This window comes from Atractosteus spatula, chromosome 3 (assembly GCF_055471065.1).
Source record: "Atractosteus spatula isolate fAtrSpa1 chromosome 3, fAtrSpa1.hap1, whole genome shotgun sequence".
Lineage (NCBI taxonomy): Eukaryota > Metazoa > Chordata > Actinopteri > Semionotiformes > Lepisosteidae > Atractosteus > Atractosteus spatula.
Window position 1 is genome coordinate 19,863,323 of NC_142708.1, and position 18,321 is coordinate 19,881,643.

The 18,321-nt window shown below is 36.9% G+C and overlaps 2 protein-coding genes across 14 annotated transcripts in view; both read right to left on the reverse strand.

Annotated features, from left to right (window-relative positions):
* Positions 1-1,451: 1,451 nt before the first annotated feature.
* macir (macrophage immunometabolism regulator) lies at positions 1,452-13,870 on the reverse strand. Its single transcript, XM_088912182.1, has 2 exons — positions 13,796-13,870; positions 1,452-4,995 (listed from the first exon to the last, which is right to left on the reverse strand). The coding sequence occupies exon 2, from the start codon at positions 4,974-4,976 to the stop codon at positions 4,356-4,358; it is 621 nt and encodes a 206-aa protein (XP_088768308.1). The 5' UTR covers positions 4,977-4,995; positions 13,796-13,870; the 3' UTR covers positions 1,452-4,355.
* A 3,544-nt stretch (positions 13,871-17,414) lies between these two features.
* The window catches only part of ppip5k2 (diphosphoinositol pentakisphosphate kinase 2), a 50,767-nt gene continuing 49,860 nt past the window's right edge, over positions 17,415-18,321 (reverse strand). For all 13 annotated transcript variants that reach the window (XR_016090799.1, XM_088910397.1, XM_088910407.1 and 10 more), the window contains one exon: positions 17,415-17,885. Coding sequence is in view for 12 of the 13 variants with exons in the window: in XM_088910397.1 (XP_088766523.1) it covers positions 17,743-17,885 (143 nt within the window). In the remaining variant the exon portion in view is untranslated. The remainder of the gene's footprint in view (positions 17,886-18,321) is intronic.

Sequence of the window (18,321 nt, forward strand, 5' to 3'; positions counted from 1 at the left end):
TCTTCCAAAGCAAATCAATTATTTCTTTGATAGTCAAAAGTGAACACCACAACTCGCGCATCTTTTTGAACAGGCTATGGACAGTCTAATTCCACATGAATTTCATTCTTCAACACTATTGGAACCCTTACTATGGGGTGGTGCTCTCCATGATGTTGTCAAACTCAGTGATGACCATCATGGAAGTTGATTGTAAATGAATATTCATCTGAGAACATGACACATGACCACTGTTGCACCATACAGTATATCCATATTGCACTGGTGCCATCTATAGTACACCAATGTATTCTTGCCTGGTAAAGGGGATTGTTCATATTATAGGTAGCGTAATGTAAGGTTGAACCAGCATGTACTGTATGTCATTTCAAATGATAGCCACTACAAGGAATATCACGTTTCAGATTTGTTGATGTACTGTAGATTTCATATGTAACAGGGAATAGTGAGCCTAAGAACAACTGCACGGCACTGGATTCTCCCACTGAGGAAGGCCCACCTTTTAAGTGTAGCTGAAATCATTTATTTAATTTCATGTAGTATTTCAAATGTGGGTGTCTTCCAAACTATAGATTCTTCTCTTGGCTCAGCTTCAAATGCTTGTAACTAAGAACCTCCTCCACAGTATAAAATTGAAATATATTCTGCCTCAAAAATATGACTAAACACATTGAAATGGTTGCACTAATAAAAGCAAAAATAATGAGAACAAACTGCGACAGCTGTTGTGTCAGTTAACTTTGGTCCTTCAGAGTTAATGAGCATTCTGAGTTTTATGATCTGTTATTTATGAATAAAATTGCTGCACTGAGGCTGTCCAGGAGCAGGGCCAGAGATGCCTGCAAGAGAATAAAGTGCATCAATACTGTGGTGTACCCAGTTGTGCTCTGATAAAAAAGGCATTTCTGCCTTCACGATTCAGAGATCTACTAAGCCATAGATCAGAAAATGAGTTAACTGCATATCACTCTCCTTCATTCATTTCTAAAAACAGTAAGTGTGTGACCCAGATTCTTCATGTTTTCTGCCTTCTATAATTACCTTGTTTGATAAGACTCAAACATCTGAATCACAATCTTTTCTGAAGTCCCCTGTTTGATAATACAAATAACATTTGAAACATTTAATCTGAAAGCATTTTTTCTAAGAGAATCAAAGCTTTTAAATGTAGAGAAGCACTCATTTTCTATTCACCTATACCTATATAATTTTTATACATACTGCTTATACATTAGCTGATATCTAGAACCGATGAGAAACCAGACTTTGTTTGCCTCTTTCAGTACAGGAGTGTCTGATAATTTTAAGTATTACAAGAAAGACATCTTGAGTATTTCCCATTTATGGTGCTATGACATGATCTTTCGAACTTTACAAATCAGTGAAAAACAGTTTTAGTGTCCTAACACTGTTTTTCCACAAATGTTTGAAAGAAACTCTCAGACTCATTCCACAGCTTAGTGTTTTAATAGTGATGTCTTTTAAGAACACAAAATGATACGGCCATCCAAACAGAACAGTTCACATTCCCATTCTAGAAAAAAAAAATGACTGTAGTTTTCTTCAAAAACAAAAACGGTTCCATACAAATTTGATGATAGAATATCATTATCAAAATGTGAGGAAAATAATTCATTACTATAATGTTAAATCATAAAAGCATAAAAAGCACTACACAATTCAACTAAGAAATTAAAAAAAAAGACAAAGGCAAAAAAGATCAGTTTTTAAATTCTTGATTTCTCATCTTACAATTTAAAGACTGGACATTTTCTCATTGTTAGTTGGATATTAAAAGTTGATTCACAAATATATTCCTTTGAGGATTACAGTTTTGCAACTTTTAGAAATCTTGTGAAATCATCAATTCTTGTTAAATGTAAAATGGGACCAATTAGCCCTCTTGAAATGACTTACTTGAACTAAACTGACTTTTTTTTATTTAAGAAGACAGGTACAAGGAATGCGAGAAGTCTGTAACCATTGAATTCCAGGGTTCTAAAACACAGAGATAAACGGGAGCTAAGGGTACATTTCTTTTTCATGACTCAGTTGTTTTTTGATCACTAAAACAACCTACACAAAAAGAAACTCAAAAACTGTTTTAGAAAGAAAATGTGCAGTACAGTTAAATTCAATCACCATCTAGCAAAAAATACTGTAAAATCCACCTGCATAATCAAATGTTAACAATTAAATCACAATATTATTTTTAAAAAAGAACATAAACATTAATGTTATTATCCATTCAAGTATTTCCCAATGAATAGCAAAAATACATATAAACTCTTCATTCCTGGATTCTTAAGCCACCTGCCTCAGGCAAAAATTTCTTACTATCAGTCTTTTCAGCTCTGCCTAAGAATTCAATTCAGGTATAGTGAAATCTTTCCATGGTCTGCCAATGTGGAATAAAGGGTTTATAAAAATAGGACCTAGGAACTTTTCAGAAAGTGCATTTCCCTAAAATGTACCATTGTCCTATAAGACAAAGACAAAAGCCTTTCATAGCACTATGTACAGAGTCATATGCCAAAATGAGAATTAAATTACTACATCATGATGGCACCAATCAAAATAACCATGGTAACAGTCAGCTTAAAAGTACAGAAACAAAGCCTGCCCCCCCCCCCCCCCCCCCATCACCAATAACCCCCCTTTAGCAAACCAACAACTACTAATGGGATTAATAGAAACATGCACCAGTATGACCATGAAAGATTTTTATTCTGATAGTACCTACCTCTTTTAAGCAATATAAAGGATACAGTGGGATAATGATATGTTGCAATACTAAGATATACCTGCTGAACATTGTGTATCACATCTACGCTATTCCAGAATATAAAGGAAACCAATGCCCTCCATAACCAATAAGGTAACTTCAACAGGCACTGTTTAAAAATAACTATAATAATATTTGACCAAAATGGGGAAATAATATACAATGACAAGTAAATAACCATTACAACCTCTTTTACACCAAATAGCTTTAAAAAATGTAAGTTGTATAAATCAAAATGTGGGAATAATTTGCATCCTTAACTTATCAAATTCTATTGTCATCTACGCGTGGACTGATATTTTTGGTTTTAACTGCCCATGTAAATAACAAATGTTTTGCATTTGTCCTTTGGTTTCACAAGTATGCATTTGAGGCTAAACATCAATGGAAAATTTTGTCTACAGTACATGGGCTAAATATTTTTTATTTGAATTGGTCTCTAAAAATTCAAGATAACCCAAAAACAAAATTCCACATATTTGATACAGAAATTAACCTGTACTTAAAGTATAAAAAATCCTATGAAAGTCCCACTCCACCTAATAAAGTGTATGGCACTTAATTCTAACTTATGGCTGGGAGGAATTAAGCCTCTGTACAATTGTACACTGTATATGAGGAGGCAATCTTATCTTAGATGTTTGCCTCACTTCATCAAACTGCTGATAAGCTACTCCTCCATAAATCCACACAAAAGAGAGAGCTGAGTTGGAGGTTTAAGTAGTCTTAATGATTGTATAACAGTCAACATTTTGTACAAATTTATTTACTGCCAAAACTAAGAAAAAGTGAATCTGTGTGCTTAGACTCTTGTAGTTTAGATGTATTCTGTACAAAGGCTATCTTTCATTATGAATTTCTTAATCTTAAAGAACAGTGAAAAGAATATTTCACCCATGGTATTCTGTAATGGTACACAATTTCCTTCCTATTGCATAAATACCGACTCTCCAGTAAAAAAAAGTAATCGTAATGTGATTAGCATTTGATGTTTCATCACTCAAGTGGGTGTACATCACAATAAAATATTCATTAAGAGAAACTGACATCTAGAGTTGAGCGGAGGAGTGCCATAATTGCTTAGTGCAATTCCATTACCTATATAAAATATGCTCAGGACTGTGATAAAGAGTGCAATCACAGAAGCAAACACAGAAAAAAAGAAAAAGTGCAATAGGTGCATTTAACAATATTCCCCATTACCAAGCTACAATTTTCAAAAGTCACATGAGGTTACATTATCAAGCACATACAGTACATTATTGCTAATCTTAAAGGATTCCATCTCTGTATTTAAAACATCTAAATCCCCCTATCAATAGCACATACTAACAAAAGTTTCTCTTCTCAAAAGAATCTGCAGATGTGGATTGATTGTGTAAACACAATTTTGATCCGATGGTAAAGAACACAGTTGAATGATAGCAACATCGAGGATGTGTTGTCATCTGCTTAGGTTCAAACAGCTGTCTGTTTTGTCTCACTGATTTGTATTACCGGCTGAGCAGGCAAAAAACAGCCACGGAATCCTATGAGACTCAAAAAAAAATGATTACTTTGTCTCTCTTCTTCATGTCTTGTTTCTGGTGAACATCCGTTCTCCTCTGAGAGTCAGATGCTGAAGCTGGTACTGCAGTACCTCAGTATCTGCAGGCTCCCTGATGCTCATTTTGTCCAAGTTGAGGTAGTCCAAAGATTTGGAATGAGCCCTCCTGCCCTTTAGGAGACAGAGAGGTAGAGGACCATGAAGGACTTTGCTAGGCTCCACAGAAGACTTGAGGCTATTCTCACCTGAACTAGGCATGCGTCTTCGTCTCCTCCCATTGACAGCTGGAATGTCGTAAGGCTGGTAGTATCGGCTCTTGGTTTTATAAACCCGGGAAGCCCGGTGCAGCCCCAAATCCAGAGGTTTTGTGCGTGGGCTGGGCAAGGCCTCTGCTGCAGTCTTCTCTGTGCTTGACCATTTCTGAGCAAGTTTTAAAAGCTCCTCCCCGGTAGTGAAGCCCACAAGATAGTTGGAGTCCATGTGGAGGATCTGGTAGCCCGAGACCGTCCTTTTGATAGGAGAACATGGTGTACTTGAGCAACGAGGCTTCTCAGGTTCGGACTTTGATGGAGAATTGATCTCGCTGGAAGGTGCAGGCAGAATGGACATGGAAGTCCTGGAAACTCCACTGATATCCACCTCCATCTTTTAAGAGCTGACCTTGCTATCAGAGAGATGAAATACAGAATTAGCATGTGGCTGAGTTAATGACAGCTGATTTATTTGTAAAACCTTGACAGATTCTACACAAAATACATTTTTTGCTACACTTATTTCTATATATACAGGAGAAATTCACAAATTTTCCCATTGACCTCATCCCTTTTGATATAAATGTTATTTCCATTTCCAAATATTTATCCATGGGACAAATGGTTAGGCTGCAATTTCTCAACAAATATTTATTCCAATTATTCTCAGAGGTGTTCAAAGTTAAACCTTTTTTTTGGGTGTCTCTACCCTTCCATAACATATCCATGTACTGATCACTGATAAACACAAAAATGTTTTTATATTGTTTTAAAACTTATAAATGGGGTTGTGTAAATACTTTCTTATGCCTGTAAGAAATAAGTCTATTTGACCTCAATATTAAAAAAGCTAATTTTGTTCCACTTTTATAATATATTTCATATTTTTTTAACAGTACCTAAGCATGATTTTATCAGGTCACTGATAACTCTTCCGCCATTAGTGCTGTGTCCCAACAGGGTACTAATGGAAATTATGCTACTGTGGGGAAAACTGTAGAGTGGGGGCTACAGAAAAGAAACAAGGTAAAGGGGCCTGGAAGGAATGTTAAGTCAATGAGAGTGGGGAGTTGGAATGTTGGTACCATGACAGGGAGAGGGAGAGAATTGGTTGAAACTATGGCAAGGAGAAAAGTGGAGATCTTGTGTGTGCAAGAAACCAAGTGGAAAGGAAACAGCTCAAGACACCTAGGAGAGGGATACAAGATTCTATACGCTGGAAAGAGTACAAAAATGAATGGAGTGGGTGTGATAGTGTGCAAAGACCTAGCAGACAAGATAGTGAGGGTGGTTAGACACTCAGACAGGATTATCAATGTACAGGTGGCTTTTGAGAGCGGGTTGTGGAATATCATCTCTGTATATGCACCACAGGTAGGAAGACCACAGGAGGAAAAGGATAGCTTCTTGGAAGATCTCAAAGAAGTGGTTAGCAGAATCCCAGGAAATGAAATGGTGGTAGTTGGAGGAGACTTCAATGCACATTTAGGAGAGAAATGCCCAGATTATCCAGATGAACATGGTCAGAGAGGGCTAGGAGAGAGAAATGAAGAAGGAGGAAGGCTACTAGAAACACTCCAAGCTCTTGAATTGTTTGCAGTGAACACAGGGTTCACGAAGAATTATGAGCAAAAGGTGACATACAGGAGTGGAGGCCATGATACCCAAATAGACTACATATTAGTGAGAAGAATTGATAGAGCGAAAGTCCAAAATGCTAAAGTCCTGCCCTATGAGGCTGTTACCAGACAACACAGGCTACTGGTGATGGACATCACAATATTGAAGGAGCGAAGAATAAAGCAGAGAAAACACCCAGCACGAACAAAAGTGTGGAAACTGAGAGAAAACAAAGTAGATTTCAACAGGCTGGTGAGAGAAATGAAAAACAACACAGAGGAAACAGAGGAGCCTTCAGTTGAAGAAGAGTGGACTGAGATGAGTCACATCCTAGAAGAGGCTGCTACCAGGGTTTGTGGAAAAACAAGAGGAGGCAGACCGAGGGAAAATGAAGAGTGGTGGTGGGATATTGAAGTTCAGGAAACACTAGAGGAAAAGAAAAAAGCATACAAGGCACTGAAAGATGGCACTGGAGAATTACAAGAATATAAGAGACTAAAGAAGGTAGCAAAAAGAATTGTGGCAAGAGCAAAGGAAAGAGCCTGGAAAGAATGGTATGAGAAACTTGAAACAAAGGAAGGAGAGGACCAAATCTACAAGATTGCTAAACATAGAGCGAGACAGAAAAAATATATTATCCGGGTGGCAGTACTCAAGGATGGAGAAGGCAGAGTCTTGATTAAAGAAGAACAGATCAAGCAAAGATGGCTGGAGTACTTCAAAAATCTGTTAAATGTAGAAAATGAGAGGGAGAACCTAGTGGAGGCAGACATAGTGTGTGGACCAATCCAAGAAATTTCAGTAAAGGAAGTGACAGAAGCTATCAAAGAGATGAAAGTGGGCAAAGCAACTGGACCATCAGAAATAGCAGCAGAACACTTTAAGAACCTCAATGAAGAGGGGATTCAGTGGCTGACGAGATTGCTAAACAATATTGCAAAGGAAGAGAGAATTCCAGAAGAATGGACAAAAAGCAGTATGGTTACCATCTACAAGGAGAAAGGAGACCCAATGGAGTGTAAAAACTATAGAGGAATAAAACTTCTGGAACATGGATTGAAAATCCTGGAAAAAATTCTGGACAAGAGACACAGGAAGATAGTCAGGATCCACAACTCACAATTTGGATTCTCAGCGGGGATAAGCACAACAGATGCCATTTTTGTGATGAGACAGTTACAGGAGAAGACACTAGAGAAAGGGAAAAAGCTGTATGTGGTCTTTCTGGACTTGGAGAAGGCATATGACCGTGTGCCCAGAGAGGTGATGTACTGGTGCTTGAGGAAGAAAGGAGTACCAGAAAGCATGGTGAAGTTAGTTCAAGCAACCTATAGAGATGCAACTACGAAGGTGGTCACACAATGGGGAGAGACAAAAGAGTTTGAAATCACAGTTGGAGTACACCAAGGATCAGCACTAAGTCCTTTCCTTTTTATAAACATTATTGACACACTGACAGAGGAGGTAAGAACAGAAGTGCCTTGGGAACTCATCTTTGCTGATGATGTGGCACTGATGGCAGATTCAGAAGTAGAACTACAGGAGAAACTGTTCAAATGGCAGAGGAGTCTGGAAAAGGGTGGACTGAAAATGAATGCAGAAAAATCTGAAATAATGGTAATGGAGAGAAGAGGAGATACTATGACCAATGTTGAGGAGAAAAATGGAGGAAAACTGAAACAGGTTGATGGCTGTAAATACCTTGGATCAAAACTGGTAAAGGGAGGAGAAACACTGGAGGCAGTAAAACAAAGAGTGAAAGCTTGATGGAACAAGTGGAGAGAAATAACTGGAATAATCTGTGACAGGAAAATTCCTAGAAAGTTAAAGTGCAAAATGTACAAGACTGTGATTAGACCTGTACTACTATATGGAGCTGAATGCTTGGAAGTTGGAAAGAGGGAAGAGAACTTGATGAGAAGAACTGAAATGAGGATGTTGAGATGGATTCTGCAGATTTCAATGAAGGATAAGATCAGAAATGAAGAAATCCATAGACAATGTAGGGTGGTTGAGAAGATGCGAGAGGCGAGGTTACGGTGGTATGGACATATCATGAGGAGGGACGTTGAGGAAGTAACAAAGAGGGTAATGGAATTTGAGGTGGAAGGTAACAGGGGAAGAGGCAGGCCTAGAAAGAGATGGACAGATTGTGTGAAAAAAGATATGGAGGTATGTGAAGTGAGTGAGGAAGATGTGCTCGACAGAGACAAGTGGAGAAGAGCAACCAAAGCAGCTGACCCCAGGACAGTCTGGGACTAAGGCTGTGAAAAAGAAGAAGAAGAAGAAGAAGAAGAAGAAGAAGACTGATAACTCTTCCATGATTTGTACAAGATATTCAGTAGAATCTTTTTGACCATTAGGTTTTTTTTAGTAGAAACAAATTCAGCTCAGGAATCACTACACCTAAAGGATCTAGATAATATTACTGTAGATGAACCTGATCAGGCATTAGGAATGCAGGATCTTAGGGTCACTGAGATCTTTATACTATCCTATTGTCCTGTCTGATTTTGAGAGGGACTGCCCAGTTCGTGTCCTGGAGGGTTGGTGTGTTAATGGATTTTCATTCCGTCTCAGATCTTAATGAGCCACACCAGATGTTGATACCTAGAAAACCCACAAACGCAACAGCCCTCCAAGACCAGGACTGAAAACCTTTGATCTAGAGGTGTTACAGGATTCTGCACAATACCACTTTGAATTTACAATCTCCAATTAGCTATACCCACCTGATTGGGAACAGCCAATTGTGTGTTTTTCCTGTACTGGATCTCAGCTACAAACCCCGATACCACATATAAGGGGGAATCAGGAAGCATAGGCAGACTTTTCCAACTCATTCAACCTTGAGGCACTCAGCTTTTGACATGTCACAGACAACACAGCCTCATACTGGAGGATTACAGTCGACTGGAAGAGAGACATGTCCCTCTCCAACAGCACCAATTGTCGGAATACATCCGGAAGCTGAGAGAGCCCTAAGTGACTAATCCTGCCCTACCCTCAGCAACGCTCAGCCAATTGTGTGCTGCAGGAAGGAATTCCAGTCACAGTGGGCTAAGATAAGATCACTTTATTAGCCATATACTGTACAATTTCTTGCATTAGGACATCAGGCTTGCATTAGGCTAGTGACATGACCCATGCTCGAACTCGTGACTGTGCTTGGGCAAGGGCCTTTGCTGGTTGAGCCACTAAGAAGGCCCTATAATATTGTTAAATTTCAATCCTGGACAGAATCTACACGAAAACATGCTATAATAATGATCATCATTCACAACATTAACCAAAATCAAATGCATCCTGGGCAAAATTCCTACCAGTACACTGTAGAAGCAGTATGGAGTGCTGGTTAAAACTTTGAACTCTTGATCCAAAGGCTGTAGGATGAAATCCCAAATGTGGATGTTTCTGATTATATTTAAATTTAGATCTCTAAATAAACATATTTAATTAAAACATTATTATTCCCAGAGCACTGTACATATCCCTCAATGACAGTGTCTTGCCTAAAGGGACTTGAAAGGATAAATTCAACACAGACACATACCCGATTGCTAACAACCAAACCTGTTCAACCAAGCATGGGATAAGGATTAGTCCCATCAAGAAATGAACCAAAACACCAGACACCAGAATATAGGTCAGGGTGATCTAAAATTTACAAGCTGACAATATTTGACAAAGAACACACCAAAGCAAAATAATCAGATTAAACTATAAATAGCTTAGCCTTCAATAATGCCAAGCTCTTTTCCTGATGTTTACAACAGAGAGGACAAGCAAAAAAAAAGATTACATTTTATTTTAGTTGACATCTGAGCTATGTACTGTATAATGTTTACAAAGGAAGAATATGGCTTACAACTAAGTAAATAAATTGCCAAACAATTGCTTGTCAGATTTTTTGCTGCAGTAGATTTTTGGAACCAAATTAAAAAAACCTGTCATGTCCACTGTAATCTGTTGGTAGTAGTAGAACAAGCTTCCATCACCTTCACAGTAAACCAAAGACATTGACTTGCTGTACGTGCAGACACATAAAAGGACTTCATTTTTCCCCAATATTGTTGGTAAAAATATTATATACCAGTAAAGAAAAATATTAGATACATTTAAACATATTTCAGAAAATGTGCTATGGAAGGCTGAATTATATAACAATAGGCAAATTACATATTGACACAAGAGACTTCGCATTTAGAATCTGTCCTGCTGTCTCATAGATGCCCTCTTCAGATGCACAGTGTTCTTAAGCTGGATATCCAATGCAAGTTGGAAACATGCCAAAGCAACAACTTTGATCAATAACATGCAGAGGTGAAATATGTGGTGAGAAGGTCAAAAAAGCAAACTGAATCTGCACTATGTTATTAGATTTTATTAATATCTGGAGCTAAGCAAACAGGCTTGTTCACTGGTTCACTGCATCCTGTGACATTCCTTCAGGCCTTCACAGTGATGCTGCAGAGTACCTAAAGTGATCAGCTGTACACACCGAAAAAGAAGAACACTGCATCTACCCCAAGACAAGTAAATTTCTAAAGGATTTCCATTCCATTTCATGTGAAAGATCAGATGTGTTAAAAACATAATGAAAGGCTCTGTTGTTATTTCAAGTATGCCAAGCTATAAACAATTTAGCGAGTTGACTCCTTTCAGTGTCCAGTAATAATACTAGACAAAGTGAACAAAACTTAGCTATATTCAAACTTACTTAAGTAGATGGACAACACATACTGTACTTGCTTAATGTTTTTAAATTAAAAATAGTTATTCAAAAAAATCATGTCAAATAAGATACGATTTAGAAACTGGTGTCAAATGCATTTAAAACATTAAAAGAAAAAAAAAATAAAAGTGTGCATCATTACATGTTCCTTCCTTCAAAAACAACACTGTAAAACATGGCATGCTACTTGCCAATGCAATTTTCGAGAGTCCTCTAACCACTTCTTTAATACAATGGAGAACACCCATACTGTGCACGGAGGATTAAGAAAACAGGTGTTAGGCTGTCACTTCTCACAATGTACCATACATACTATAAAAGTGTGGCATTCTAGATAATCAAGGTAAGCAAAAACATCAAATGGAACAAAATCTAATCTAGCCTGAAAATTCTTAAGTTAGTCATATTCAGGGTATAACCCCACCTTGAAGCCTGTCTCGAAAAGCACAGGGTCCAGCACACCACGACACTTTTTAGGATGAAACACCTAGAAATAAAGAATGGATGAAGAACAATATATTAAATGCCCACTATGATAGTGTAAATCTAGCATACAAACATGATTCAATCCCTTATTTTTGATCAAATAATAGTATTTATTGACCTGATGATCTCAATGTGTCCTAAACGGCCTTAAGAAACCAACTATAGTTTGGTTTTGGCACATACAACTCGCTCTGTTCTAATTTGTTTCCATAGTTCTTCCTTGCTGAGCACAAAGTAATCCCCTATGCCTTTTTGAGTCATCTCCTAACCTCCTCCATCAGTTTTAAAACACATGGGGCACATAACTGCTTAAGATCAGAACAGAACCAGTCAAACCTAGCCAGCAGATTTATAGAAGATAGGAGGGAACTGGAGCACCCAGCAAAAACACAAGCCACACACCTTAGCATTACACTATTAAAACCATTAGAAACAATACTAAAACCATTACATTAGGACATTAAAATGAATAATAAGGCATAATACATGATCATATGGACAGTAAGGATTCAAGGATTAACATTAAAGTACTGAATACTTAATTTGCAATTAATTCAAGACAAAACCACAGTGCCAGCTGTCACTTTGTAAAGACCTTCTACTTGCTTCACACCCACTACTCATATGGGAATTGTCTAACATTCAATAGAAATGCAATGAATCAGCAATAGCCCACTCTTACCCCTATAACTTCACACGAAGTCATCAATATTCCTGACCCATTTATTAAAAAAACAAACTGTGGCCTTTAAATGCTGATTTTCCCAAAAAAATCACCTTTCACAACTCCTAATCAATACAGAATGTAGAGTAGAAGCAGTGTGAATGGACAAGTAGCCTTCTCCCTTCACATAGTTTGCTCAGTCCTGCAATCCTCTGTACATAGCTTAGTTCCTAAACAAAAAAACAAGAGCAAGCTGTGTGCAGAGTAACACCCTATCAGATTATCCCAGAGGATTTCTTCTTATTTGTATTTTTTACTTCTAATAGAAGTTCAAATGGGGTTCTTATCATACAAATATATTTTAAAAAGACTTAGAAACACATGATTTACTGATGAATAAAGAAATATCACACATTTTTCAAAACCTATAGAAGACACTTATGATTCTTTTTTCAGTCAGTAATGTCAGGAGAAAAATTCTGTTTTGCCTTCAAATCATCAGCAGCTCTGAATATATACATTGTCTTAACCTGCAGTGATCCAAAGGTAAAGCACAACTCATTCAGTTTCACTCTCTCAAGGTTTATGCATTCAGTAAGCAGAGAAGAAAATGTGTCAGCAGTGCTACAGCCATGTAAGGGAGGGGATATCTGAATAGCTAATCAAAGGAAGGTCACCTGTGAAATCATATGTATTAAACTGATTAGGAGAGAGGCATTTTGTAATGTAAGATGTAACAGACACTATCCTGGTCTTCTAAAATACTTTTAGGATATGTATCTTTTTATGCGTTGCATATGATGCATTTCTAGAGATTCGAAGATGTACCCCACCACACCATACATCCAATTATTTTTAAAAAGTCCACAGAATTTTTAAATCATCATGAAAGGAAAACTGAATGCACATTATTTTAACGTGTTAGTGAAAGGTTCTTATAAATGATGATTTACCTCGGTTCTAGTAAAATTAAAGCATAGGTAAAGGTTAGCCAATCTAATGTTCATTCTGCCTATACATTTTAAAAACCTCTTGATGCTTCGCAAGGTGGAAACGTGGTTAAATCATCGACATTTTTGAAACCTCGTCTACACCTGTGCTGCACAGTTTTTCAGTTGTCAGCAAACACAGTGACGATGCGGAAGACAAACAGAATCAAACACAGAGGCCCAACAGCGCATGTTTGTTCCGTTCAAAGACAATTAAACCACAGGACAGTGACATTACATTCCCCCATTTACTGTAGGTTTGTCGACGATGGTCACAAATAACTGGTTCATTACAAAAATGACAATCCATAAACCAAAACCAAACCAGCCCCATCATTTGACTACAGATACATACAGTACTGTACTGTATATAACCCCACCCTCAACGGCAGCATTTGTCCTACACTACACCGAAAAGGAAGTCAGTGCATCAATGTTTTAGCGCCGCGTAACCTGAACATAACGAAACCCTTTGACAAATGAAAAAACACGTTAGCAATAGTAATTCAGTATGCTCATTATCGTTTATTCAATAGTAATTCTGTATGCTCATTATTATTTTTTCTGCGTTCTTTGGCTTTACTGATTTCCAGTTTCCATAACACTGCAATAAAAAAAAGCCCTGAACGGGAATGTTTTTAATATTGTATCATAACGATAGAACATTTTGCGATGCATTTTAATTATAATCTAAAACAACACAAAAAAAATGTACAAACCTTTGAACAGAGCGCAGATGTGAAGCTACCCAAATGCAAAGTAAGACGGATCTAGGGATGAGACCTCCAAGCTCTTCCGACGGTCACATGACACAGTGAGCTCATCTGGGCAGGACCTGCTCACAGCCAAGCGGTGGGACGTTGTGCTACGTGAGAGGAAATGAGTGAAAAGTAAATAAACACGTATCAATGAGGGTTTAGGGGGCATTGAAACAGATTTCTTAAGAAGAACGGGTGTTCGAACTAGTGAAGGACTGTGTCAGGCCCATTTCAGACGGTTTAAAAGTGTAATTCTGAATCTAACGTGGTACAGTAGCTGTGATGAAGCATGTGGAGTAATTGAAAGTCATTTTTTTTGTGTGCAATGCTTGTATAAGTGTGATAGGTAAGGGATTAATAAATGTCCCAAAAACTGTTTATTTGAAACATTAAATTTCAAGTCTGTAGTTTTTTATTAAAAGATTTTCATAAAAATTTGCGTGTTTAAATACACTTTTGTGTATTTAACACATCTGGATTCAGTGTAGCAGGGCTTGGACCACAGAGCTACTGTACATTTGCAGTGCAAACATGCCCCTCTTTACAGACCGGACACTACTGCAGCCTGGGGGCTCGTTGTCTTCATGGGATGCTTCTCATTTAACATAGCAGTCTAACCGATTGGTCAGTGGCTTTTTCGTATGTTTTTTAAATCCACTGTCATTTTAAAAGTCAATTTAATTACAGGCTTCTGCTAGATGTGGAAGCATTTCAAGCAACTGTTAGCTTTTATTCTGCTGTACATGTAAAAAAATAATTGAGAAGGATAAGACAGTGGGGGAGTGTTTGACAAAGGAGTCCTTACTCTTTTATTGGTAGGAATTCTCCCATTGTACTGGACTGGAATAAGGTTCAAGAAATCTGTGACCTCCCTGTCTTGTCTCTTTGGGCCAATTTAATCATTTCAGCCCATTGTAATTTTGGTTTCTGTATTCTTCCAACAATGCCACAAAGTTGTATCCTTTCATTTATTTTTTGACATTTTTCCAAACCTGCTGTAATACTGTCACCTTCAAAATCATTTTGCAGTTTGAATTTTATAGCAATTACTTTGATGGAGAAGTTGGAAATATCCCTCACTATTTAATTCACTCTGATGTGAGTTTACTTAGAAAGTCTGTTGTCATGAGGCTCAGGATTCATCCACCATCCATTTTCTCATCACTTGGGGATTGGGGAGCCCACAAGTCACAGCACCTCACCAAGATTGATGGGGAAGTCCAACTGAGACAATCTGTACAAGTGTTTTCGGTATAGGACTCTAAAAGTACTGATTGATGACAGTATGACTGCGACATTAATCATATACTGGGATCTCATTTTCTCTATGAGCAATAGGACAGAATTTCACAAGATGACAACCAGGTGTGAAGCATACATCACAGACATACAGCTTATTTCCTAATATGACCACACACATACTACTAACCTATAACTTTCACGGTAGAACCCCTTTCAATCAATCCTGTTGAAGACCAAGGCTAATCAGCATAATGAATTTACTGTACCCATGTAATACCTTTTTGATAAAATGTCATTGCATCTGTAGAAAACTAGTGCTCAGTATTATAGTTATTAACACTCTGTGGTATTCTGTTTTATCTTATCAGTGTTCAGACCAGACAGATGTTCTACAAGGTATGAAAGCTTTTTATTCCCTGTCAGAATTTCATTAAATTTATTCTTCAATTTCTCCTTTCTAAAGTACAGTATTGTGTCATCTTCACATTTGCCATTTACAGCTCTAGACCTGGCTTTCAGCAGAAAACACTAAAGCACTTTATAAAACAACATTTATTTGTAGTCCCATGGCTTTTAAGATGTTGCATGTGCTCTTCTGAGGTCAAGATTTGCTTCTGTGAAGTTGTGAGTTCCGGTGAGCTACTTGATTTTGATCTGCAGAAGAATTTCATAAGGTGCAGTGATTTGTTTGTATATTTTAAGCTTTATATTAAAGCCTTTAACTTTATGCGATTAGACATTTTTTTGTCATAGGTTAAATAATTGTGGAAAATGAACCCAATTTTGTATATCACATGAGGAAAAACTGTGAAGAACAAAATGTCTATAAAAATACTTGTATTACTTGGATAGCATATTTTTTTCCATAAGTCTCAAACCGATTTTGAATGATTCGTGCCTTGTATAATAGTAATAAAACATATGTACACATTTAAGCAAATGGTATCGTAGAAAATAAAGTGAAGACTCATTTTTTTTGTTTCAGTTTTAGACTAACTCAAGAAAAGCTGTTCTGGGTTTTGTATAGCATCCCAGACCACAAAGGAATAGTAGCTAATCAAGATGGTGTCATAGCGTGAATAAAAAGTGTTCATGAGAAAAACTATCCCCAGAGTGTGGAAACCTACCATGAGATTCTGCTAAAACCTTTAAACTGTTTTGAAGTTTGTTATGTATATCTTGCTGCTTAATAATTTTGACCGTAGCTTATTTTTTCAAAAAGGCTTCCAACTAAGGACAAAAGAAAAATTCTACATTTACTTGAAAAACCTAACTTACATGATGCATATATACAGTATGCAGTAATATACATATACACTTAAAATACCATATACCTGTATAATATGAAACTACAGTACATTTAAAAGCAAATAAATATAGTTCAACATTTGAAGTTTGACACACTGTTGCAATCTGAAATTCTAATCATCCTTTTCCAGATTGAAGCGCATAATACTTGCACTGAGCTGTGACTCCAGTGGCAGTTTTCTCAAGATGATCAGCACCAAACATTTAGAAGATTCCATCTGATGCTACTGTATGTCTTTTTATCACTATAATAATAATTTAGCATGATATACTGGTATTAAACATGTAATATTAGTATTTCAAAAATTTTAATACACCAACATTTTAGTACACAGAATTAAATTAAAAATACAGTACACTGTGTGCACAGTACTACTCTGTTGTGTATAATCAATATTAGTGAAAGTGACAAAGTACAGCTGTGAGAGAACTGCTGAGGCTGGTTAGGGATAGATTTAGGTTGGCGTGGTAAGATCAACTCCTGGAAGACTTGGATTTCTTTTTACTTCTGGCTCAGTTTCACTTTCAAATCTGCTGGAGTTTCGTGGCTTACTGAGTTGGCAGAAGTGTTGAAATTAGCTTCGTTCAAGCATAAGAAAAAGAAAAGCCATAGTAAATAGCTAATTGGTAAGGGCAAAGGCCAAATGCGAAAAACCACCACAGAGTAAGTAAAAAGCTAATACATACAGTACATCCATCTGTTTTCTAACCACTTCTTCCAATTAAGGATATCGTGGTATCACTCTTGTGAGGCAATGCAATGGAAAAGGAATGAAATGAAATACTTCTATTGTTTTTTTTTTCAGTTTTAGCAGAACTAGTACAATTTATTGAATTAGGGATTTTGAAACACAAAGTATAAACAACTTCATACAAATTTTCAAAAGGCAACCAAAATTTACATTTGGATTTCAGCTGTGACGTTTCATGACTGGACGAAACAAAAAACCGAAAACAGTCTTTCACACACAGAAACAACTCTGTTATACATCTTTCACGATATAATTTACCCAATTAATATAAAAATAATGTAGGACATTGCAGTTTTATTTTGAAAACTTGTACACATTTTTTTTTAAAAAACATACTTTGTTTAATTTGTGACCCTGTATAATAGACACCAAATTATATCATCTGGTGAAACATTTATAATTGTAGATTTAAAGGTAGTTAAAAATATATATACATATCAGGGGTTTCAACAAGGTTCAGGCTACATATATACAGCATGGCTCTTCAATGATGATGGAAATAAAATAAAGTAAAATGCTTCACAAAGCAAATATAAGGCAAATCCGAGTCTCGTGTTCAAAATCCATCTCAACATGTAGGAAAGGAAACTCGAGGCTCATGATTGTTTACAGGGAGGATCCTTTAGGCGATTCTTGTTCATCGCTGGTCTGCTGCTTTAGCACGTTGCCTCCAGGAATGTTGTGTGGTGACAGATCTGCAGGAGAGGGTGGACCAGCACTTGACACTGTGCTTGAGGGTCCACTGCTCACTGTAAGAAACAGAACACGGCTTCGATTCAACTGAAGAAATTAGCATTTGGATCTTATGTCTGATTCACTGATGGCTCTTTTGCTTTAAGTTTTTAAACATCAGCAAGTTTCAATTGCAGGCCTTAAAAAATAGCAGACGTTTTTTCTCTAAAAATGAGGTCATGCTGGGTGGGATATTTTTTAGCATTATTAGCTGGAATCATTTACAATATCATAAGTGATTATTATACACTACAAAATGTTCTATTCTGTTGAATATTTCTGGGTTATCGTGTTCAATAGCTGGTAGAAATATATGCAGATATGTATATACTGTATATATACAGGTACAGTATGTTTTTATATTTATATCAGTTGATAAACTGCAAACTAAATAGACTCTGGGATTAGTGATCTGCATCACCTGTGAACTCTGCTTTAGGGACTGATAAAACT